A 26,466-nucleotide genomic window follows, 5' to 3' on the forward strand; every position below is an offset into this window, starting at 1 on the left:
CACTAGCTAGTTTATCTAAGATTTCCACTGTCTAAACATGTCGGCACCCTTTTTTATATTTTCAGTGGTTCACTTGTTAAAAATACCAAAACATAGACTAACATGCTAATTTTGAATGCAAGGTTCACCCAATGCTTACTGAGACAGATGATGAAATAGTGCAATGCAGGTGCTCATACATGATCAGCATGCATTTTCAGAATCAGAACCAGATTTATTATCACCGGCCCATGTCAAAAAATGTATTGCTCTTTTCAAGGTGTTACAAATCTTTTTGATGGCTTTAAGAAATTTCAACATGGGGATCTGAGGGTGTCCTTGTGAGTGAATGGATAATGAAGATTGACTTTAATCTTGCAAAATTAATCCAAATTTCTTTCTTTCCATTATCCTTGGTCTCTTTCAAATGTTTATTTCCTAAATGTTGCAAGAGTTCCAATACATAGATACCCGACTTAACTTTCCATGTCAGTGAATAGAAATGACCTTGGTTTAAGCCACTGGTAGAGTCACAGGACACTATCAGTCAGAAACAGGCCATTTCACTGATCTAGTCCGTGCCAAACTATTAATCTGCTTCGTCCCATCAACCTGCACCGGGACCAAAATTGCTGATCTAGTTCACCACATTATCATCCAGATTATTGATATAGATGTCAAGCATCGATGGACCCAGCACCGATCCCTGCGGCACAGCACTAGTCACAGGCCTCCAGTCAGCAAGGCAACCACTTTCTGGCTTTTCCCTCAAAGCCAATGCCTGATGCAATTTACTACTGTGCCAAGTGACTGAACCTTCTTGACCAACCTCCCTTACAGGACCTTGTCAAAGGACCTTGCTAAAGTCCTTGTAGAAAACATCCACTGCCTTGAATTTATCAATGTCCCTGGTAACTTCCTCAAAAAAGCTTTGAGATGGTTGTGTGCGTAGATCGCATCTAACCTATGTTGACTAACCCTAATCAGTCCCTGTCTATCCAAATACTTTATATCCAGTCCCTTTAATTACATTCTAATAACTTGCACACTATTGATGTCAGGCTCGCCACTGTATATAATTTCCTGGCTTATTCTTGGAGCTTTCTTGAACAACATCAGCTCTCCTTCAATCCTCCGGCACACCACCCGAGGCTAAGGATGTTTTAAGTACCTCTGCTCGGGCCCGAGGGATTTATCCACCCTAATTTGCCTCAAGACAGCAAATATCTCCTCCTCTGTAATCTGTATAGGGTCCATGACCTCACTCCTTTGCCTCACTTCTATAAACTGTGTCCATCTCCCGAGTAAGTACAGATGTTTAAAAAAAAAAAAAAAAAAAAAAATCCCCATCTCTTTCTGCTCTGTGCATAGATGACCACTCTGATCTTCCAGAGGACCAACCTGTCCCTTGCCTTTTGCTCTTAACATATCTGTCAAAACCCCTGGGGTTTACATTCTCCACGTCTGAGCAGCCTCATGCCCTCTTATGTACCCTTTGGTGTTGCTCAAGTAAGGTGTCTTGGACCCCTACTCTTTTCCTTATTCATGCTCCCCTTAGGAGGCATGATTAGAGAGTATATTGAATTGACATTATTACTTACATCCTTCATATACATGAGGAGCAAAAATCTCAATTCCTCAATAAACCCTATTTCCACAGATATGCAGACGACACATCATTGTATATCTTGGATGAGCCTGAGGATGACAACACCCTGTCCTTTCTGACTTCTGGTATTTCTGCAATAACCAAATGGATGAGCAAAAATTCCCAAAGAAAATATAAAACTGAAATCCTTTTCTTTGGTTCCAAAGCCAAAATAGATAAACTACTTGATAAACTTGGGAAATTGACTGCCCTTGTAAAATCAGAAATAACCTGCTTGGGTGTTATCCTTGATTCAGGTTTGAATTTTAAATCTCACTTAAAGAAAGTGACCAGAGTAGTATTTCTACACTTAACAAATATTGAAAAGGTATATTTGTTTCTATCATGTAATGATGCTGAAAAACTAATTAACATCTTTATATTGAATAGACTAGATTACTGCAGTGCAGTTTTTAATGGTCTTCCAAAGCAATCTATTGACCAACTTCAACTCATTCAGAATGCTACTGCTAGACTTGTAACCAAAATTAGGGTGAGGGAGCATATCACTCCTGTATTACTACTCGAGCTCTCAAGTATTCATCCATTGGTCTCTAAATTTAATCTCCCTGAAAAGATAATTGGCAGGTCAGCTTCTTTGAACTACACTCTTAAACTGTGGAATTCAACACCTAAAACTACAAGGGATGCAGACTCAGTTGATGGTTTTAAACAGATCAAAACCTGCTGAGTTTTCTTTAACCTTTTAACTAAAATCTTTTTGTCCTCTTTTTATTTTCATATTTGTACTTTTATTCCATTGTAAAGCACTTTGAACTACATCATCTGTATGAAAAGTGCTCTATAAATATATTCTTTTAACTGTCCTGATTTTCTTAAGTGTTCTCATGCATTTCTTGTATTCCTCATACCTCACTTGTTCTGACATGCCTATACCTGCTTTATTTTTCTTAACTGGGGGTGGTAGTGCCAATAAGCTCCCAGTACCTAAGTGCTCCAAATGACATATGACTCTAACAGCCTCTGATAACCAAGTCCAACTCTTGGCCTTCACGTGTGGCTTAGCTACTAGGCCTGGTGGACTGTTTCTACTGACAAGAGAAGGGGCAAAGGTGGACCACTGGCACCTCAAAACCAGTTGCTTCGGGCAGGTGGGGCTCATCAGCCTTGGACGGCAGCCCACCTAGGAGAAGGAAAACTCTGATTTTTAAACCCCCACTGCCTTGTGGCCATACCCACCCATGGGAAAGGCTTCAGGAGTAAATCTCGAGGGAAAATATCCGGAGCTGGGGTCCCAAAGGCAGTTTGATGTTGTTTACAACTTCACTCTGGCAGCCTCTGCGATGACACTGGTGCCAAGCTGTATTGGCACTTGCCCTTCCCCTGGACTACGTCAGTGACGTGGAGAGGGGGAACTCACTGCACGGACAACAGCTGGTTCTTCAAATGTTCCAGCCCAGGCTTGCGGCCTGGAAAGGACACAGTCCACCAGAGGTGGAAACCCATGATCCCCTGGGATTGACAGCTGCCTACTACTTTTTTAACCAAAACCTCAATATCTTTCAAAAACCAAGGTTCCCTAAACCTGTTATCCTTGCCTTTTATTCTGACAGGAACATATAAACTACGTATTCTCAAAATTTCACTTTTGAAGGTCTCCCACTTACCAAGTACAGCTTTGGCAGAAAACAACCTCTCCCAATCCACACTTGCCAGATCCTTTCTGATACCGTCAGAATCGGCCTTTCTCCAATTTAGAATCTCAACCCGAGGACCTGACCTATTCTTTTCCATAATTAACCTTGAAAGTAATGACATTATAATCACTATATGCAAAGTATTCCCCTAAGCAAAATTTTGTCACATGCCCCATCTCATTCCTTAATAGGGGATCAAGTATTGCACACTCTCTTGTCGATTAGTAATGCAACCCCCACCCCCTTTAATTCCTCCTGCTCTATCACATCTAGAGCAATGTAAGCCCAGAACATTGAGCTGCCAGCCCTGCCCCTCCTGCAACCGTCATAATATCACATGGTGATCCAGGTGCTAAGCTCATCTGCCTTTCCTACAATATTCCTTGCATTGAAATATATGCAGCTAAGGACATTTATCCCACCATACTTAACCTTTTGTTTCCTGTTAGGATATTCGTCCCCCTCCAGTTCAGATGCAAACTGACCCTTCTGTTCAGATCCCATCTTCCCTGGATCCAATGATCCAACAATCTGAAGCCCTCCCTCCTCCTGCTTCTCCTTAAACTGTATGATCTTCCTATTTCTAGCCTCACTGGCATGGCATGGGTAGCAATCCTGAGATCACAACCCTGGAGTTCCTGTCCTTTAACTTAGCACCTAACTCCCTGAACTCACTCTGTAGGAACTCATCACCCCTCCCACCCATGTCATTGGTTCCATTGTGGATCTTGACCTCTGGTTGTTCATCCTTTCACTTAAGAATGCTGATAAGTTGATCAGAGATGTCCCTGACCCTGGCACCCGAGAGGCAACATTACATCTGGGAATCTTGTTCTCACCCACAGAACCTCCTTTCTGTTCCCCAAACCAACAAGTCTCCTATCACTACAGCACATCTCTTCACCACCACCCAACCCTCCCCCCACCGAGCTACAGACCCAGACTCAGTGCTAGAGACCTGACTGCTGTGGTTTTCCTCTGCTAGGTAATTTCCTACACCCCACCACCCCCACAGTATCCAAAGCAGTATTCCTGTTGTTGAGAGGAACAGCCACGGGGTATTATGCACTGGCTGCCTGTACCCTTTCCCCTTCCTGATGGTCACCCTGTGATTTGCACCTTGGGTGTAACTACTTCCTTGTATATCCTGTCTACCAAACCCTCAGTCTCCCAGATGATCTGAAGTTCATGCAGTTCCAGTTCCAATTCCCTAACACGGTCTGTTAGAAGCTGCAGCTAGATGCACTTCTTGTAGGTGTAGTCATCAGGGCCTGGAGGGGTCTCTGCCTTCCCACATCCCACAAGAGGAGCATTTCACTATCCTGCCTGGCATCCTCACTGCCCTAAATGTGCAATAAGAATTAAAGAATAAATAATGAAGAAAAAATCTGCCTATGGCCTATGCGTCTCCTCATCAAAGCCTCAACTCCCCACTCTAACACTGGCCCACTCACACAATGGCATCTCTGCTTAAACCTAACTTTTATTCCATCTTGTCAAGTTTCTAATTATGCACAATCTAATGCCCCCCTTGGGAACAGTGGCACACCAAAAATGCACCGGCTACCCCCCCCCCCCCGCTCACTTTTAAACTCCTCCTCCCTCCACTCAATCCAATTACCTCCTCAGGAACTGTGGCATGCAAGAGGTCGTCTCTTGTTGTTTTCTGCTATATGTACGTAAGAACTAAAAAATAGAGCACACAAAGCACGTCATAGGCCTGACTGATCTATGCTGGTATCTAAGGTCTAGAGGTGCTTTTTAAAAATTTTTAGTCCTATTTTATCTCTTCCTCTTTCTATTCCATTTTCACTTGTGATCTTAACATGACTTCTCATTTAATGCATCTTATTCATTCTCACAACTCCCATATGATTAAGTTTCACTTCAGAATCATTCTCTTTATAGCTTTCTCCAATAAGTTATGATTATGTTAGCCTTTTATTTTCTCAATTTTGTTGGTGTACTTATGTATGTGGTTTTAAATTAAAACATGCCCTAAATTGCTCATGATATCTTTAGCATGATCATTTTTTTGTGTACGATTGGATAATTATTGCACTTATCTCGGATTTGTGTCCTGTTGTGGGCAAGAGATTGTGGAGTTGAAGACAACTTGGCCCAAATGCCACAGTAACATCTAATTTTTGCACTACTATTACTATATATTACATTGAAAAGCATTCTGAGAACTTTCTAATCATTACTTTAGATATTTGTTAACCCATGATTGTTATTCAATCAGAATTGAGAATTATGCAATATAAATGGGAAGACTACTTAGAATATAATCAATGTGCAATTTTCTTGGCCAAAGATGCCTAAAAGGATTTCTCACACTGTTTGTAAATGTCTCTTTTTGTAGAAAGCATTCTGTCTGGTTTCAGGATGACTTGGTTTGACAATATGCTCTGCACATGACAGCAAGAAATTGTGTAATTGTGGCCACAGCTCGGCACATCACAGGAACCAGTTTCCCCCTATGGTTTCTCTCTCTGTAAAACAGGCAGCATAATCAAAGACCCAACCTACCCTGGATGTTCCCTCTTCTCTCCTCTCTCTTCTCCCTTCTCCCATTAGGCAAAAGATATAAAAGCCTGAAAAGTCAAGGACAGCTCTATCACACCATTATCAGACTATTGAACAGTCTTCTTGTATAATAAGATGGATTCTTGGCCTCACAATCTACCCGGTTATGATCTTACACTTTATCATTTACCTACAGTGCACTTTTTTGGTAGTTTTTGCATCCTATTCTGCATTGTTATTGTTTTACCTTAATGCACTGTGCAATGATTTGATCTATATAAGCAAACTGTATCTTGGTACATATGACAATAATAAACCAATATAAATGCCATGACTGCTTTAAATTTGATGGGGGGAATTAAGGGTTTGAATGCCTAGTTGTATGCAAGTATATTTTAATAGATGCGGGGTTAATATAAAATAATTGGCAATATATTTATATCTGAAACTATTACTTTAATAAAATTACTAGCTTAGGAAAAGTCCTAGTTTTAGTTTATCTGGCAATAATTGTCTTACATGGGTCATGAATTGTAACATGGAAGGTAATTATAGGACAGATATTGATATTACTGTACTACGAGTTAGTGGTGCTATCTGTTTGCTGCCCACAGTGTCCTCAACTGTACAATCAAAGTTATGTCCACCTGCTTCTGAAGCTACAGTTCAGAAACCAGTAATATCAACCGGGACAAAAACAACATTGCTACCAGTTACTCCAATTCGACCTCTAATTTCAGCAAGCCAACCTGTTACAAAAGTAAGTGCTCCTGTTTTGGAATTTTAAAAGATTTCAAAAGATTTGTTGCTTGTTATTGTTGAAAACTGTTAAGTCATTCAGTATTTACAAACTTGGAGCTCTGAAGCAAGAAGGGAATGTGATAGCAGTTTTATGAAATAAATGCAGAAGTTAAGATATATTAATTTAGTTGAGAAGTCAGCTGAAATGAAGATTGGGAAAGGGGAGCAGGTAGCATGAGAAGTCATACCTCATTCTAACTGGGTAGCCTCCAAACCTGATGGCATGAACATGACTATTTCCTATTCTGGCTCCCCTCTCACCCCCTCTCTTCCCACTTGCCTATCACTTCCCTCTGGTTCTCTGCCTCCTACCCTTCCATGAACAACTGTCTTCCATTAGATGTCCTGTACAACTCTTTACTTCTTCCACCTATCCTCTCCCAGCTTCTTAGTTCATTTCCCCTCACCTTTTCTCTCACCTGGTTTCACCTTTTACCTGCCAGCTTGCACTCCTTTCTCTCTCCCATCTTGTCCTTGCTTCTACCCCCTTTCTTTCCAGTCCTGATGAAGGGCCTTGGCCAAAAAAGTCAACTATTTATTCCCCTCTACAGATGCTGCCTGACTAGCTGAGTTCCTCCAGTACTTTGTGAGTGTTGCTCAAGACTTCCAGCATCTGCAAAATCTCTTGTTTGTTTTAAGTGGCACCTCAGCTATGAACCAGCAGCTGTGCTACTACTAATACTTTTGAAAGAGAAATATCCCATAGAAACCCAGCTTCACTTATAATACAGGGTTCAATGGGAAATAGCCATGATATGCTTAGGCTTCTAAGAAGTTAACCCCTCCATAATGTGGGATTGCATGCCTAACACTTTGTCAAACTATAAATTGGATTTAAAGCAGAGTGCGATAAATATAAAACAGGATGATGGCATTCTGTGGAGAATAGTAGTGTTAACATTCCAGGTCAGTGACTTCATCAGAAATTGCATCAGGTTATTGATCAGAAACATTTAACTCTGTTTCTCAAATGTTGCCTAACTTGCTAAGCAATTCCAGCACATTCTGTTTTTATTTCAGGCTTCCAACACATAGGTTTTTAAAAGATATATATTGGGTGGCGGGTTGGAGATGCATCTCTACCAGAGGAGGTGCAAGGTGCTCCTTCCCTCTGCTTGCCTGCAGGTCCACCCTTGGGCAAGGTGTAACAGCTGTTTAGCACACCTCCCACTCCCCCCTCCCAATCAGGATCACGTGAAGTCATAGGAGCAAATGGTGGATAGTCGTATGAGCAGCTGGTGCATATCACCATTCCTGGTTGTGCAACCAGGCAGACAATCTCTGAAGAGTATAGGTAATGGCTGGGGTCACCCGTCATGTAAAAACACTGCCCAGAAGAAGGCAATGGCAAACCACTTCTGGAGGAAAAAATTACTAAAAACAATTATGGTCATGGACTATGATTGCCTACGTCATACGACATGGCACATAGTGATAATATTGAACTTGCTCTATGAAACGATTCAGATCAAATGCAGCTTAACTGATCTGAGGATATTTTGCTATTAATTGCAAAAGAATGGCTGTAAATACATTCTTTTGTTCATTGTTGTTTTGTCAAGTATTTGAAGTAATGTTCATATAGCCAAGTAGTTAATTTATTGCTTAGGTTTTCCTCTTCCGATGTTGTGTACTTCATTTTCAAAGTTGTAACCCACTTTAAAAGACTATTTTTATTTAAGGTAAAGAAAGGTGTAAAAAGGAAGGCAGATACTACTACACCCACTGCTTCATTTTCTAATACAAGTAGTAAATCCTTGCCAAGAAAGCCTACAAAAATCTGTTCCCAGAAGGTAACCAGTCAGTCCATCAAGTCACGTACAAAGGATTTACCAGATTCTCAACAGCACCAAGCTGGAAAAAAAGAAAAAATAATGGAACATTTACAAGACTGTAATAATATACTCAAAGAAATGTTTGCAAAGAAGCATGTTGCATATGCTTGGCCTTTCTATGAACCTGTGGATGCTGAGGCATTGGGACTTCATGATTACCATAATGTCATTAAACACCCCATGGACCTTAGTGCTGTGAAAGTAAGTTAATTACATCTCCCTCTGCCCAAACCTGAAATACTGAATAAAACTTCAAGGTTGTGGTTTATTGTCCATTTTATGTGATAGTTCATCCTCTATACTTCCTGTTGGGTTTTGTATACTGCTTATCCTATACAATCTGGCTAAAATTGAGTCAAAAACTTTGAAATTGTGACTTTTTTCCCCTCTATGTCTGCTTTTCTCCAAGGTATGTCCATACATTTCTTTTATTCCTTCATTAAATGTTCCTTTGGAATTAAAGGACTTTAGCTTTCTCTTTATTTTTGACATATATTTTGTGGAATTGGAGCACTTTGGGAGAGTGTGTGGAGACACTGTAGCAGACAAACTGAAACTTGAGGAAATTGGACCAATGGACCAAAAAAACAATCTAAAGGTTAAGTAAGAGATGTTTAAAAGAAGTTGCTAAGTACCATTCAAAGCTTGAGTAAGTTTGAGCAAGTATTGAGGTAGTAAAGATATATTTAAAGTACTGTACATCAAAGTTAATAAACTTTTAGAATCCTACTGTTGGTAACACATAAATTAAGAAAATGTAAACTGATCTCCAATATACAGTACAGTGCAAAAGTCTTAGGCACATTTATACAACTAGTGTGCCTAAGAATTTTGCACAATACTGTATTTGTCAATGTGGAATGGAGAGAGAGTTTGTACATCTGGTGGGAGCAAAGGATGTTGGGAATGGCGAGGGTAGAGAGCCGCGGGAGGGGTGTGGGACAGATGGCAGTGCTAGGTGCGGGGGGTGGTTTGAGTGCAGACACACCCAGCTCTGAGTCATGAGGCAAGATTTATTAACCATTACAGAATGTTACTGGTGCTTCCCACTCCCTCTGCTCTCTTCCACTGTTTCCAACCATGATTCCCCACTCCCTGCTCCCATCCTACTCTCTAATGTCCAGGTGTCAGTACTGTAAACTTGGACCATGGTGTTAGCTCATGAGGAAGAGAGTCTTATTTCAATAAAAAGAGATGGGTGCTTTTTCATGTTCCTGTCCAAATGTGTTCCCTGGTTCTAACTGTGACATTGATACTGAAAAACATTTGTTGATAATGTTTAGAGTTTTACAGTCTGGATAACCGCATGTGTGCGAGACCAGGTATAAGGAGAGACTACAGGGGAAGCTGAGCTGTAGCTAATCATTCTCTGACTGTGACTAGATAAATAACAGAACCAAGCAAGAGTCATCCCATCCACAAGGATCATCATGGAAAAATTTTGAAGGAGAATGGTGTAGACTCCATCAAAAGAAGAAAGCAAATTGAAAGTACAGTACCTGCACTTTCGGTTAGCTTCATCTCCAGTGCATTGATATTGATCTGTTCTGCGTTATAGCAGCAATGCAATAGCAATTTTTTTTTTATGTCAGGGGATTCATATTTTGAGCCTTGGTTAAAGCCAGGCAGAGTTCTCCACGGTGCCATCTGTGCAACTAGGTTGGAGATATACTGGTAGTTTACAAGGATGGAGAGCTAAAGGATAATGATTAAGATGAGGCTCTTGATGGAAATTTGAAAAAGAGGGGACCTATAAAATACTTAATTCACTATCCTACTCCCATTTGACCTATCTGTCTCTGTCTCCCTCTCTTTCTGTCATGGTTTCATTCATATCTTGCTTCCCTGATATTCTCCGCTTGGACCTATTGGAGATGCTCTTCATATCCTATTCATTCTTCTCCCACCCTACTAGCTGAACACCCTTTGATTGAAATTTCCTCACTATGTCAGAGTAACAGATGCAACATGGTTGTGCTCCTGGTATGTCATCAGTGTGATTTTCAGTTTCTAGATTAAGCAAGGCCTCTGTGCAGTTAACCAGTATTTTTAGAAGCCTCAGAGGTTAATGGTTTGGTGAATTGGTGCTATCCGAATAATTACATAGAAACAGGGATTCCCAACGTTCTTTGTTACGGACCTTACCATTAACTGAGGGGTGCATGTTCCTCAGGTTGGGAACCCCTGACATAGAATGTACGTGCGTGTCTGCCAACAACGTGGCAGAACCTTATTGTTAGAGGTGCTAATTATCTGCTGCTTGTACAATGCAAATATTGCTGTCCACTTACCTGATAGTATCTTATCATTGAGGAGGTCATTGTCATTAATAATGGGTAGACTTAGCATACTGTTTTAAGAAACTCCTTTTCCTTGGATATATACTCACTGGTCACTATCAGGTACACCTGCTTGTTAATGCAAATAGTCATAGTAATAGTAATACTACTATTAGTAAATAGTAATAGTCATGGAAATAATAAATAGTAATAGAAAAATAGTAATAAATAGTTAAATAGTAATATGTAAATTATGCCAGTAAATTATGAAATGTCCAGGACCAGCCTATCGGCTCAGGGTGTCTGACCCTCCAAGGGAGGAGTTGTAAAGTTTGATGGCCACAGGCAGGAATGACTTCCTATGATGCTCTGTGCTGCATCTCGGTGGAATGAGTCTCTGGCTGAATGTACTCCTGTGCCAACCCAGTACATTATGTAGTGGATGGGAGACATTGACCAAGATGGCATGCAACTTAGACAGCATTCTCTTTTCAGACACCACTGTGAGAGAGTCCAGTTCCATCCCCATAACATCACTGGCCTTACGAATGAGTTTGTTGATTCTGTTGGTGTCTGCTACCCTCAGCCTGCTGCCCCAGCACACAACAGCAAACATGATCGCACTGGCCACCACAGACTCGTAGAACATCCTCAGCATCGTCTGGCAGATGTTAGTCTCCTCAGGAAATAGAGATGGCTCTGACCCTTCTTGTAGACAGCCTCAGTGTTCTTAGACCAGTCCAGTTTATTGTCAATACGTATCCCCAGGTATTTGTAATCGTCCACCATGTCCACACTGACCCCCTGGATGGAAACAGGAGTCATTGGTACCTTAGCTCTCCTCAGGTCTACCACCAGCTCCTTTGTCTTTTTCACATTAAGCTGCAGATAATTCTGCTCACATCATGTGACAAAGTTTCCTACCGTAGCCCTGTACTCAGCCTCATCTCCCTTGCTGATGCTTCCAATATCAAGTCAACTTGTCATGTGGCAGCAACTCAAAAGTATGAAAACATGCAGGTATGGTCGAGGTTCAGTTGTTGTTCAGAGCAAACATAAAAATGGGGAAAGAAATGTGATCTAAGTGACTTTGATAATGGAATGATAGTTGGTGCCAGACAGGGTAGTTTGTGCATCCCCAATGCTGATCCCCTGGGATTTTCACCTACAACTGTCTCTTAGAGATTACAGAGAATGGTATGAAGAACATACAAAAAAGAATCCAGTGAGTGGTAGTTCTGTGGGTGAAGATGCCCTCTTAATAAAAGAGGTCCATGGAGAATGGCCAGACTAGTTCAAACTTGCAAGAAGGTGACCATAACTGAAATAACCACATGTTACAACAGTGATGTGCTGAGGAGTCTCTCTGAATGCACAGCAAGTTGTACCTTGGAGTGGATGGACTACAGCAGCAGAAGACCGTGAATATGCAGGAGTTAACTAATAAAGTGGCCACAGGGTGTAATTCCAGCTACTATGTCATTTTACAAAGACTTCTCGCTATTCTCTCATGGCCTGATGTTACCTTGACACACATCTTTCCTTAGGGAATCTCCTCTCTTGTACGCACTTGGACCAAGGTTAAAATGAGGTCAGGTACTGAGTGGTCTTTTGAAAACCCAAACTGAACACCAGTGAGAGCAAAATAGAAGTTGCCCCTCAACAGTATTAACTAAACCTTTTTATTACTTTACTGCTTACTGAGAACAGACCAAGACTGTAATTGCTAGAGTGTCCCGATGATGGGTCTCGACTCGAAATGTGGACTGCTTACTTTTTCCCATAGATGCTGCCTGGCCGGAGTTCCTCCACAAATTGGGTGTGTTGCCCTGTAATTGCTGGATTGGTTTTATCATGCCTCTTGTGGACAATGTGTCGCTGGAGAATTTTCAGTCTTGTACTAGAACAGCTTGGCTGCAGACAAAGCCAGTCTGGTATGCAAGTCTTCATTTCACTTTTATTTGGCCACATTTGCTTTACTGTGTCCAGTGCTTTTGACTGTTTCACATTATCATAGAAATTGTATTGAATTGGCTCATAATTGTGTTTTATAATGTGTGAACTCCAGGAGGAGGCCAAAAAAGATCATTCACTCAACACTTCCAGCAGATTGATGATTGCAAATGCTTCTGCCTTGTCCTTGGCATCAGAATCTGGTTTATTATCACTGACATATGTCCTGAAATTTGTTGGTTTGCAGCAGTACAGTGCAAGACATAAAACATTACTTTAAGTTGCAATAATAGTACCAAAGTAGATCATTGACAATGGGGAAACTTTGGAGTCTCTCTTTCCTGTTGTTTTAATTGTATAGCAGCATTTGAGAACTGCATGTGTAAGAACGGCAGAGTTTTGATCTGTTTTGTTGATTGTTTAATTCTACGGCTTGTTTAGATGCTGTTGTTTTTGTCTGGTGCATATGCTGTAAGCTTCACAGGGTTCACATCTTGTGTTTTTAGCTACACTTGCTGTTGCTTCTGCCATGCACGTTGGCACTCGTTGAATCCAAGTTGACCCAGTAGGTTGCCAATACTTGCAGTGTGATGATATGCCACTCTGAGAATGCAAATTTGTGGTGGTATGTATTGCTGCTGCTGATGGCTCACTGAGGGCCTGCCTGAGTTCTAGACCCATTTAAAATCAGTCTTATGAAACATTTTTCTGTGAAGAAAAATAGCAAAGATGGTAAGGTTTAAGAATCCTGGATGATGAGAGACATTGACTAAATTTGCACTAAGGAGCAAGAAAAAAAGTGCTCACAAGGTTTAGGAAGCAAAAATCTGACTCTGTCCCTTTAGGAATACCACGGGAATTTGCATCTGGAGCCAGAAGAAATGGACAGGGTTCTAAACAAGAGCTTCTTATTAGTATTCACCAAGAAAAAGGACATAGTGAGCAGCAAGATCAGGGAGAGATGCGCTGATGTTCGAAGGCATCTTGATATGAAGGAGGTAGGAATGAATCTTTTGAAGGATATTAAGGTGGAGTAGTTCTTAAGGCCTGATAGGATATAAGATATAGGAGAAGAATCGGGCCATTCAGCCCATTGAGTCTGCTCTGCCATTACATCGTAACTGATTAATTATCCCTGTCAACTCCATTCTCCTGCCACCTCGCCATAACCTTTGACGCTCTGACTGATCAGGAACGTATTGACCTCCGCTTTAACTGATAAGAGTATAGTCGACAGGGATGACAGTGGAAGAGCAATGGCAAATGTTTCTGGGAATAATGCGGAGGGTGCAGATCAGTTCGTTCCAAAGAGGAAGAAAGGTCCTAAGGGGAGTAAGGGGAGACCGTGGCTGACAAGGGAAGTAATGAACAGTATAAAAATAAAAGAGAAGAAGTATAACATAGCAAAGACGAGTGGGAAGCCGGAGGATTGGGAAACTTTTAAAGAGCAACAGAAGGTAACTAAAAAGGCAATACATGGAGAAAAAATGAGGTACGAAGTTAAACTAGCCAAGAATATAAAGGAGGATAGTAAAAGCTTCTTTAGGTATGTGAAAAGGAAAAAAAAATAGTTAAGACCAAAATTGGGCCTTTGAAGACAGAAGCGGGTGAATTTATTATGGGGAACAAGGAAATGGCAGACGAGTTAAACAGGTACTTTGGATCTGTCTTCACTAGGGAAGACATAAACAATCTCCCAGATGTAATAGTGGCCAAAAGACCTAGGGTAATGGATGAATTGAAGTAAATTTATATTAGGCAGGAAATGGTATTGGATAGGCTGTTGGGTCTGAAGGCTGATAAGTCCCCGGGACCTGATGGTCTGCATCCCAGGGTACTTAAGGAGGTGGCTTTAGAAATCGTGGACGCATTGGTAATCATTTTCCAATGTTCTATAGATTCAGGATCAGTTCCTGTGGATTGGAGAGTGCCTAATGTTGTCCCTCTCTTCAAGAAGGGAGGAAGAGAGAAAGCAGAGAATTATAGACTGGTTAGCCTGACGTCAGTGGTGGGAAAGATGCTGGAGTCAATTATAAAAGATGAAATTACGACACATCTGGATAGTAGTAACAGGATTGGTCTGGGTCAGCATGGATTTATGAAGGGGATATCGTGCTTGACTAATCTTCTGGAGTTTTTTGAGGATGTAACTATGAAAATGGACAAGGGAGAGCCAGTGGATGTAGTGTACCTGGACTTTCAGAAAGCCTTTGATAAAGTCCCACATAGGAGATTAGTGGGCAAAATTAGGGCACATGGTATTGGAGGCAGAGTGCTGACATGAATTGAAAATTGGCTAGCTGACAGAAAACAAAGGGTAGCGATTAATGGGTCCCTTTCGGAATGGCAGGCGGTGACCAGTGGGGTACCGCAGGGTTCAGTGCTGGGACCGCAGCTGTTTACGATATATATTAACGATTTAGATGAGGGAATTAAAAGTAACATTAGCAAATTTGCCGATGACACAAAGCTGGGAGGCAGTGTGAAATGTGAGGAGGATGTTATGAGAATGCAGGGTGACTTGGACAGGCTGGGTGAGTGGGCAGATGCATGGCAGATGCAGTTTAATGTGGATAAGTGTGAGGTTATCCACCTTGGGAAGAATGGGAAGGCAGATTATTATCTAAATGGAGTGAAGTTAGGAAAAGGGGAAGCACAACGAGATCTAGGTGTTCTTGCTTTCAATGACTGATGTATAAGCATGCAAGTACAGCAGGCAGTGAAGAAAGCTAATCAGGCCTTCATAACAAGGGGAGTTGAGTATAAGAGCAAAGAGGTCCTTCTGCAGCTGTACAGGGCCCTGGTGAGACCACACCTGGAGTACTGTGTGCAGCTTTGGTCTTCAAATTTGAGGAAGGACATTCTTGCTATTGAGGGAGTGCAGCATAGGTTCACAAAATTAATTCCTGTGATGGCGGGACTGTCATATGTTGAAATATTGGAGCGACTGGGCTTGTATGCTCTAGAATTTAGAAGGCTGAGAGGGGATCTTATTGAAACATATAAGATTATTAAGGGATTGGACACGCTGCAGGCAGGAAGCATGGTCCTGCTGATGGGTGAGTCCAGAACCAAAGGCCACAGTCTAAGAATTAGGGGTAGGCCATTTAGAACGGAGTTGAGGAAAAGCTTCTTCACCCAGAGAGTGGTGGATATATGGAATGCTCTGCCCCAGAAGGCTGTGGAGGCCAAGTCTCTGGATACTTTCAAAAAAGAGATGGATAGAGCTCTTAAAGATAGTGGAATCAAAGGTTATGGGGATAAGGCAGCAACTGGATACTGATTGTGGATGATCAGCCATGATCACAGTGAATGGTGGTGCTGGCTCGAAGGGCCGAATGGCCTACCCCTGCACCTATTGTATATTGTCTATTGTCTGTTGACATCTCGGCCCAAAACCTTGACTGTTCTCTTCCACTGATGCTGCCTGGCCTGCTGAGTTCCTCCAGCATTTGTGTGTGTTGTTTGGATTTCCAGCATCTGCAGATTTTCTCGTTTGTGACCTCCACTTTAAATATACTTAATGACTTGTCCTCCATGGCTGACCATGGCAATGAATCCCACAGGTTCACTGCCCTCTGGCTAAAGAAATTTCTCTTATACTTGGGAGAGGCTGGTGAGGAGACTCATGGGGCCTTGACAGAAATCCTTACTAGCCATGGGTGAGGTCAGAAGACTGAAGAATAGCCAAAATTGTACCTTTCTTCAAGAAGAGCAATAGAAATAATCCAGCAACTTGTAGGCTGGTGAGCCTTGCATGAGTGGTAGGGGAATTACTGGATAAAATTCTGAGGGAAAGGGTCTACTCACATTGGGCATGGTCTTGCTAGGGAAAGTTGTTTTTTTTTTTGCGGGGGAGATCATGATAAACTTGATTGAGGCTTTTGAAGAGGTGATGATGTTTGAGGCCAAGGCAGTAGGTATTGTATATATGGCCTTCAGTAAGACGTTCAATAAGGTCTTCATGGTAGACTGATCCATAAGGTTAAGGCACATGAGATCCACAGAAATTGGGTAGATTGGATTCGTATTTGTCACGGCCATAAGAAAACAAAAGGTAGTGGTGGAGGGCTGTTTTTTCTGACTGGAGGTCCATTGGGTCAGAGAATTTTAATAGAGGTTAAAGGTGATGAGGGTATTGAGTTTCAAAACCATAAGAAATAGAATCAGGTCTGGGCTTTATTCCTTTTTCGGAATTCAGTGAGATCTCTCACCTCAGCAACATTTTCCTGTATTAAACATCTATCTCTTAATCACTCTCTCAATGAAAACCTATTGTCTATCTTTATTCATCAACTGAATAACCTGGATGAAAAAAATCTCTTCTCGGCTCTGTCTTGTATAGTTGGCATCTAATTTTGGGACTAAGCACTGGTTCTATGCACCCCAGCTTGTGGAAAGGCAGTCCTGCTTTTAACCTGTCAAGTTGTACAATATGTATATTTTGTATGTTCCAATGGAACTACCATTCATTCTTATAAAATTTACGAGAGTAAAAACTCGGTGTGCTTAATTTCTTCAGCAGCTGAAGTTCCCCAACCATATTGCAGCCACCACCCTGCGACCAGACATTGTCCTAGTGTCTGAGTCGACTAAGCAAGTGGTGCTGCTGGAGCTGACAGTCCCATGGGAAGATAGCTTGGAAGAGGCCTTTGAAAGGAAGCTCTCCAAGTACGCAGGACTGGTCAGCAACTGTCAGCGGGCTGGATGGAGAGCGACGTGTCTCCCAGTGGAGGTTGGTTGTAGGGGATTCGCAGCCCATTCCTTAGTTAGAGCCTTCAGCAATTTGGGCATCGAGGGAGAGAGGAAGAGGAGAGCCATCCACAGCACCACCGATGCAGCAGAGAGGGCCTCAAGATGGCTGTGGCTCAAGAGGGGAGCCATGGAGTCATAAGTAGCTAACCATCTGGACACAAGCTGGGGTCTGATCAGCCCCGGCTGGGTCACCTGAAGGAGGTTGTATGATGTTGAAAGACCCGAAACACCCAATGATTCCAGGAACATCACTGAAGATGTGTCCCGAAGCATCAGTAGATGTATGTACACAGCTTGTTTGACAAACCTGCCATCTCAGGAATCAGTCTGGCATACCTTCATTGCTTCTCTCATTATTCCTCCTGTGCTAAATATTATTTTTGATATTATTTCATTAAATTCACATCATAGTCTCGGATATTCGCAAATGTCACCCTACTTTTTAAGAAAGGAGGGAGACAGCAGAAAGGAAATTATAGACCAGCTAGCCTGACCCCAATGGTTGGGAAGATGTTGGAGTCAATTGTGAAGGACGTGGTTATGGTGACACAGGACAAGATAGGTGGAGGGACAAGTAGTTTTGAGATGGTAGAGAGAATACAGAAGGACTTGGACAGATTAGGATAATGGGCAAAGAAGTGGCAAATGGAACATTGTTGGGAAGTGTATGGTCATGCACTTCGATAGAAGAAATAAAAGCATAGACTATTTTCTAAATGGAGAGCAAGTTCCAAAATCTGAGTTGTTTAGGGACTTGTGAGTCCTTGTGCTGGATTCCCTAAAGGTTAATTTGAAGGTTGAGTCTGTGGTAAGGAAAGCAAATGCGATGTTAGCATTAATTTCAAGAGTTTTGTAGAACAAAGAAACCTAAGGGTTACAAGTACATTGCTCCTTGAAAAAGGAAATAAAATGTATGGTTTGAACACAAAGTAAGTAACGTCCAAAGTGTCCTTCAATATGATCTATGTGGCTAAAATGTAAGCTGCACAAATCCAGGTCTCTTGAGCTATGTTTCCTATTAAGGGATGGACTCTAAGCCCATCAGACCTTTGCTTCAGGAATTAAATGGCACAACAAAATGAAACCCCACAGAACTAAGTGCTTTTCCAAAAAAGTTGTTTACTATTCTGCTCAGTTTGACAACTGACTGGTTAATAAGCATGATTTTGTGTAAGAAGTAGTAATTTAAAATTGAATACAGTCTGAGTTCAAGGAACAAGCAGAGTTGTTTAACACTGCTGATAATTATGGTGCTGCATCTTGATACCAGCTGCCCAAATGGAAACCTTTTCTCCCCAAGCACTCTTGTCTGAGCACAAAAATAGATGTTGCTACCGGGAATAGATGTCATCTCCTGTGATGCCAATCTGAGGTCAGGTTGAGAAGATTTTTTTGAGAACGGTTATAATGACAACATAAACATTTTAGAATTTAATTTCATGATAATGCCAAGTCTTGCATTGGATATTGCTTCCAAAATGCCAACAGAAATTCTTGGGTGATGGAATTGGGACATTTCAAATATTAGGATCATGGGGTTATGCAAAATGGACAGGCCCCTCAACCTAACTTGTTCATGGCAACCAAGGTACACCTGAGCTGGTCCTATTTGTCTGTGTTTATCCCGTATCCTTCTGAATCTTACCTGCCTAAATGTCATTTAAACATTGTGTTTGTTCCCAGCTCTTATCACTTCATCTGGCAGCTCATTCTATATACTGTAACCATCACCCTCATTTGGGAAAGACTTTCCCCTCAGGTCTCCTTTAAATCTTTCCCATCTCACCTTAGAACTATGACTTCTAGTTTTGGACTCCGCTGCCCTGGGGAGGAAAAAAAAAAGCATCCACCTTATCTATGCACCTCATGGTTTTATAAATCTCTAAAGCTGCCCCTCAGTTTCCTTCACTCCAGGGAAAATAATCCCAGCCAATTCAATCTGTCCTAATAAATCAAGTCCTAGCAATATCTTTGTGAATCTTTTCTGTACCCTCTTTTGCTTAATCACATCCCTCCTATGGTATGGCAATCAGAATGGTGCACATTACCCCAAGCACGGTCTTGCCAAAATCTTGTACAGCTGTAATATGATGCTCCAATTCTTATACCCAGACCAGTGAAGGCTAGCATCCATACATCTTCACTACCCTGTCTAATTGTATAGCTGCTTTTCTTTCCCTTGTTTAAGGAGCAATGTACTTGTACCCTTGAGTTTCTTTGTTCTACAAAACTCTCTCATGTCTCTGCTATTCACTGTTTTTTCTTTCCTGCCCTGGTTTAATTTCACAGAAAGTAGCACTTCACGCTGTGTCAGTGTTAAATCCACCTGCTATCCTTTTTGCTTACTTTCTCAATTGATCTAACATTCAAGTCTTTTTAATGAATGATGTGATTTGTCATTGTTGGATCTATGTAGCCACCATATTTGCAAGCAGATGTCCAAGTCCAAGCTTTTTTTGATCTTTGAGGCTAATCCTCTTGGTTGCTCTTGAAGCAGACCTAAAATCTTGAAGATCTTTGAGAAAAAATTATCTTGTTCTTACCTATATGTTAACAGATGTAAAAATACAATCTGCAAATGGCAGATTGTTGTCGGAAAAACCTCCTACTCCTTTGGTATTGTCTACTAAAAGAACACTTAAATTATTTAATTAAGATTTCTTCTTAAGCCCACCACCCCTACTGGGGCATAGCCTGCCCACAGCAGCTTGCCAGTCTTCTGTCCTAGGCTGTAGGCTGGTTGGCCCTGTGGCTTCCGCTTTCACCGCAGGATTTCATACATCTTCTGAGCAAAGATCCTTCCCCTCTCAGGGACGAGGTCTTTGGAACTTCTGTTGCCATTTCTGTGGCTCTGGGTTTTTAATGGACAGGGTTCCTAGCCTCATGCCCAACCCTCCTCTTTCCACAACTGATCTTGGGGCTGCCCTTGGTAGAGTTAATTAAGATTTATGAATGTTGGAAATTGTTATCATTTTTGGAGTGTTGATAACATTGCCACTTGTGGTGCAGAACTGTTGAGATGTCCTGGCCAAATTATAGTCTCATCTGCTACCCGTTCCATTCAAGAACAGAAAAATGAATGGATGTCAAGAATTAAAATATCAAAGAGAGATAACAGTAGTAAACTTGCAAATAATGTAAATTTGAAATGTATAAACATTCAAATTGGTCAAAGTATCTAGCCACACTGCTGAGTTAGATACCAAACCTTGAGACCTGGCCAGCTTGGGTAGGAGGAAAGAATTTCATTACTGGGTGTGATCATAATTTGGACTTGTATGGTGCATGTTATCTTTAACACAGTAAATGTACCAAAGTAATTGCTTTGGAGCTTTGAAACATGAAAATGTAACTTTAATGCTTTAAGTCTAATCTACCATTCCATTCTGTTGTGGTGATCTTAATTCTAATTTATTTGCTTTAGTTATGCATTCTACAATAGCTTTGCCAGTCAAAAATTAATCACAAGTTTAAATTTCAATATTTTTCGGTCTCTATTTTTGGTTGGGGGGAGGGGTGGGGGAAGAATGTATTTATTTCAATTATTCGTGAGATTATCCATAAACAGTTTGTTTCTAATTTTAAGTGTTTTAAACTCTTCCCAGAGGAAATAATTTCTCTCAATATGCCTGATTTAAATAAAATTCCATCATGCCTTGATCTTCTATGCCTAGAAATATACTTATCAGCAAGATGTTTGGAAGGCTGTTGCTACTGCTTTTCCTGCTGTCTTCCACCCTTATGGCCTTCAAGGGAGATGTATATTTTTAGCAATTTCAGTTGCTTGTGCAGTCTTCAGACTTTTATTATCTCTGTCTTGTCTCCTGCATCACTGGCCTCTCACTCTCCCTTTCTTGTTGTTGTACACATTCTATGGGAGGCCATTTTCCCTTTTTATCCCTTTTGGGTTCCTGCCCCATAGCTGGTGTCATGTAGTATTGGTGGGATCTCTCTTGCCTGGCTTGAAACATGGCAAGGTAATCCCTCCATCACTGCATTTGCTTCTGGAGTACATTTCTTTGAGTTGTAATAGTTTCTTTTTGCTGTGATTATAAGTTTCTAGTTGTAAAGTGTTGGTAGAAAGAATGCATGAATGTATTTGGTACTGATAGTATTTGATATTATAGTCTTAGTGACAATTTTGACAACAATTTGATTTACTAAGGTCTATTTCACTTGGGACATACTGCATCACAGTATAGTGCCCCATGTGCTTGGTTCTGTAGCATGCTGTTGGTAGGCATAGGTGCTTGGTTTGCTCTTGCAGATTCTGTTTTATACATGTGGTGTAATCTTTTCAGGCGTTTTTCAGATTGATACATGTTCTTAACGACGATCCTGTCTGGAATAAAGGCTTTGTCGACAGGAAGACGACTTTATTTGTTGTGGTCTCATCTTGCATGGAGTTCTAATGTGGGTACAATTAATACATACAATGAAAAGAAGCTATGATTGAAAACATCTTTACTGTATGCTAGACGTAACTGAGTTTTAAACAAGTCACTACATTAGTAGTTGCAACACTAGTGCTTTGTTTGTAAAATATCTGCATGCATAGTTTGATCATTTACTGCATAACGTTTCAAAGCTTGCTGTGGTGTGACCTGGATCCTAAACAACAGTGAGGTTAAATTACGGGGGCAGGTTATATTGAGCAGGCTTCTGCAAGACTGTACATAATTGATTTCTGTCTCTTCACTATAATTTAATTATTTAATTTACTGGTGAACTGTATAGCCCTCTCACTGGTATTATCTTCAGGATGGTGTGACCTAAACACACAATTTCAGATGTATTAAAAAAGATTGCAAAGCTTTCACCTGAAGTATTCTAGCTCCCATCAGATGAAAGCTATCATTCCATTAACCTTTGTGTCTGTCATTTTGCAATTCTCTAATCTTTCTGCTCATCCAGAAATCCCATTTATAAGATCTTTTCATCTTGAGTAACCTCCGAGTTTTCTTCACATTGAATTCAATCTGCAGGTCGCCAACGTACCTATGAAGCTTTTTATACTATGTCACCTAACTCAAAACTGCGATAAATGTCTATTCCTTCCTCGATTTGTATTTACAGACTTTGTGAAGACGGGCACAAATGCTGTGTTTTCAATTTATTGGGATTTTTGAGTCTTTATAAGACCATGCTTTATTGTCCATTTATGATTGCCTTTGAGAAGATTATGTTACACTACCACCTTGAACTTTAGCTGTCCTTTTGTGGAAGATAATCCCATGTTGTTGTTGAGCACAGTTTAAGCACCATGTTGTGGCAATTATGGAGATTTGGCTGTAGCATGGGCAGGAATGGCTGCTGGATGTTCTTGGGATTAGATGTTTCAAAAGTGACAGGAAAGGAGGTAAAAGTGGTGGAGGGGTGGCATAGCTAATCAGAGATAGTATCACAGCTGCAAATAGGGAGAGATCATGGAGGGATTGAGTCGGTCAATGTGGGTAGAAGTCATGAAGTAGGTAAGCACTCGTTTGCAGATATTCTATAGATTTCTCCCAATAGAAACAGAGACACTGAGGAACAAACTGGGAGGCAGATCTTGGAAAATTGCAATGGATAGGATTTTATGAGCATTTGGAGAAGCATCGACTTTTTAGAGGGGGAAAAATGAGTCAGAGTCTGACTCCTCATCTTTTTTTTTTCTCCAGACCTGCTGAAGGATCTTGGCCCAAAACATCGACTGTTTACTCTTTTCCATAGATGTTGCCTGGCCTGCTGAGTTCCCCCAGCATTTTGTGTGTTTTGCTTGGATTTCCAGCACCTGCAGATTTTCTATTGTTTGTGATTAGTCTGATTACAGATGGTCAGCATGGTTTTTTGAGAACTAGGTCATGCCTCAGGAGCCTGATTGAATTCTTTGAGGATGTGACAAAGAACATTGAAGGTGGAGCAGTGGATGTGGTGTAGTATGTAAGGCACTTGACAAAGTTCTGTTGGGTACGCTCTTTCAGAAAGTAAGGAGGGATCAAACCCAGCTTTTGGTTTTCTTGTTTTGCCATATTGTAAAACTCGTGCTTTTTTAAAGATAAGTGGTCAAACCTGTCTAAATTTAACCAGTATTTATAGCTAGATCTTTAGCAAGAAATATTGATATACCCTGAAATTTTTGTAAATTTTGCTGAATGAAACTTTCCATTGCTGGGCTTACCTAGATGTTCTGTCAATAAGGGTGATCTCCTGACTAATAGTCATAGTATTCTCACATAATACTAGCTTGACAGGAGACATGGAATGGTATTTCCACCGACTGTGGTGTCTGAAGCCAAGGGTGCTCATCTCAAAGTAAAGGTTGATCAATCAGGTCAGAGATGAGAAGAAATTTCTTCAGAAGGAAGAGAGTACTCAGAATTCTCTACCCATTAGGGTTGTGGAGATTAGGTCTCAGAGTATATTCAAAATGGAGACTGATGGTTCTTCTATTCATTAATGGAATTGGTGGATATGGAGTTAGTTCAGCAAATTTGCAAAAAGATGCAAGGTTTGTCATTGTGTTATTGAATGATGGGATTTGGTTGGGGAAGAGACTCGAGCACTGAATGGCATATTTTTCTATTTCTTTTGTCCTTGTGCTAAACTGTTTTAGTTAGAAAGACTGTTATAAATTAGAGGTTGAATACTTTGAAAAACATTTTTAAAAGTCCTAAAGGCTTATATTATGCATCTGCAAAAAAAAATTGGAAAAATAAAGATCTCCTGTTAACATTGGGAGGAGAAAAAGTGTTCTGTTTGAAATTTAAAAATAAGGAAAAATATTGAACTCGGCCACAAATAAGGCAGAATTGTCATTTGTATAGCTTAAATAAAACCACCTTCCCCTTCACAGTTCATCTTGTATAATTTAAAAATCTAGCCTGTGGTTCTGGAGTGCTATCCGCTCATTTACAGAAACTACCTACCATGAAAAAGAAGGCATGGGGAAAGATAACCACTTATTTGTCAGGGCACTGGTAAAATTGGGGTTACACTGAATCAAGTAGAAGGACTTGAGGGAGGGGGAACAAAAATGCAGCAAAATTCTACCACATAAAATGGGCATTTGCCAGAAGTTTTGGAAAATAACTTGAAATGGCTGGTAAGAAAAGAAGTCATTCTCATTGAAAGCCCAGAGGCAATCCGCCTGCAAATGTATTTTTATATTTTACAATAACAAGAACAAAAGCAGCAGAAATGCTCCAGTGGCTGACATAAAATCATGTCAGAGTATTCTTCCCCCTCTGGATAAATATCTCAGAAATGTTCAGAACTTGTTTCAAAAATGATGTGATATGTCTGTGTACTTACTCTTGAAGTAGTATGCTGCTTTGTGACTCAGAATCTACTTAGCCTGAGTTTAGATGAATATATACTCAGTGGCCACTTTATTAGGTATACCTGCTTGTTCAAGATTCAAAAAACTTTATTGTCATTCTAACCGTACATCAGCTCTGCAGGGCAGAATGAGACGGCGTTTCTCAGGAACAGTGCAATCATAACATAACAAACGCAACACTAAATAATAAACATAACAGTAAATAGTAAAACACAACAGCCACATGTCAGTTAAAATCAGTTATAAGTGTCCAGTGCAAGTTAAAAGTGTCCAAAGCAGAGGAGGTAGAGCAGTTATTCAGCAGTCTGACTGCCTGTGGGAGGAAGCTGTTTAGTAGCCTTGTGGTTTTAGTTTTGATGCTCCTGTAACATTTGCCTGATGGCAGAAGAACAAACAGTTCATGGAGAGGGTGTGAGGGGTCTTTAATGATGTACCGTGTCTTCTGGAGGCATCGACTCTGAAAGAGGTCTTGGACAGAAGGTAGGAAGACCCCAATAACCTTCTCTGCTCCCCTAACCACCCTCTGCAAGGCTTTTTTGTCGACAGCACTGCAGCTGGAGTACCAGGTTGTGATGCAAAAGGTCAGCACACTCTCAACCATGCCTCTGTAGAATGTAGTTAAGATGTTAGTGGGGAGTGATGCTTGTTTAAGCTTCCTCAGAAAATGCAATCTCTGCTGGGCCCGTTTCACAATCCCAGTGGTGTTCCTGGACCAGGTGAGATTGTCTGAGATCTGCACCCCAAGGAACTTGATGTTTTCCACTCTCTCCACTGTGGAGCTGTTGATGCTGAGGGGTGTGTGCTCAGGCTGAGACCATCTGAAATCGACGATCATCTCCTTGGTTTTGGTGACATTAAGCATCAAGTTGTTATCCCTGCACCAGCTCTCTAGGTGTTTGATACAAATGTCTAATTAGCTAATCATGTGGCAGCAACTCAGTGCGTAAAAGCATGGTCACGGTTCAGTTGTTTAGACCAAACATCAGAATGGGGGAAAGAAATGAGATGCAAGTGATGGCTGATCTCCTGTGATTTTCACACACAGCAGTCTCTAGAACTTACAGAGAATGGTAGGAATAACAAAACACATCCAGTGAGCAGTGGTTCTGTGGGTGAATGGCCAGAGTGGTAAAGCTGACAGGAAGGTGGCAGTAACTCAAATAACCACGTGTTACAACAGTGGTGTGCAGAAGAGCATGTCTGAATGCACAATACATCGAACCTTGAAGATAAAGCTGACCACAATTCTGCTTTTACGGAGGTGGTGATTTCCACACCCCCCTCCCCCACCATTTTCTGGTGCTGCATTATTCATGTTAACATTGGAGATGAAGGGAACCTATTTTACAATCTTCTGGCAAATGAGGTTTGCATTTTAAAAAAAATCCCAATGTCCAATTAATTATCCTTTACTGAAGCTGTCATTCCCTTGGTTGAAAGTTGTTGACCATTCACAAAATATCTGTGTATGGTGGATGAAACAATGTTGGAAGGATGGGTTAGATTGATCTTAGAGTAGGTTAAAAGGTTGACACAGCATTGTGAGCTTGAAGGGCCTGTACTACGCTGTACTGTTTTATATCCCTTTGAGTGAAATATTTCAGACTGAACATGTAGATGTTTTGAAGATATGATTTTTGACATCTTGAATTTGTGACTCAAAGTAATTACTCAATTTCATATCTAGAATGTGAAGAAATCAGTGTCC

At 41.0% G+C, this 26,466-nt stretch overlaps 1 protein-coding gene across 1 annotated transcript in view; it reads left to right on the forward strand.

Annotated features, from left to right (window-relative positions):
- Positions 1-26,466, forward strand: part of brdt (bromodomain, testis-specific) — a 136,498-nt gene that overhangs the window by 35,485 nt on the left and 74,547 nt on the right. Inside the window, exons 5-6 of the mRNA XM_072274595.1 lie at positions 6,429-6,574; positions 8,298-8,651. Of these exons, the coding sequence (XP_072130696.1) occupies positions 6,429-6,574; positions 8,298-8,651 (500 nt within the window). The remainder of the gene's footprint in view (positions 1-6,428; positions 6,575-8,297; positions 8,652-26,466) is intronic.

Source organism: Mobula birostris, chromosome 12, assembly GCF_030028105.1.
Source record: "Mobula birostris isolate sMobBir1 chromosome 12, sMobBir1.hap1, whole genome shotgun sequence".
NCBI classification, from domain to species: Eukaryota; Metazoa; Chordata; class Chondrichthyes; order Myliobatiformes; family Myliobatidae; genus Mobula; species Mobula birostris.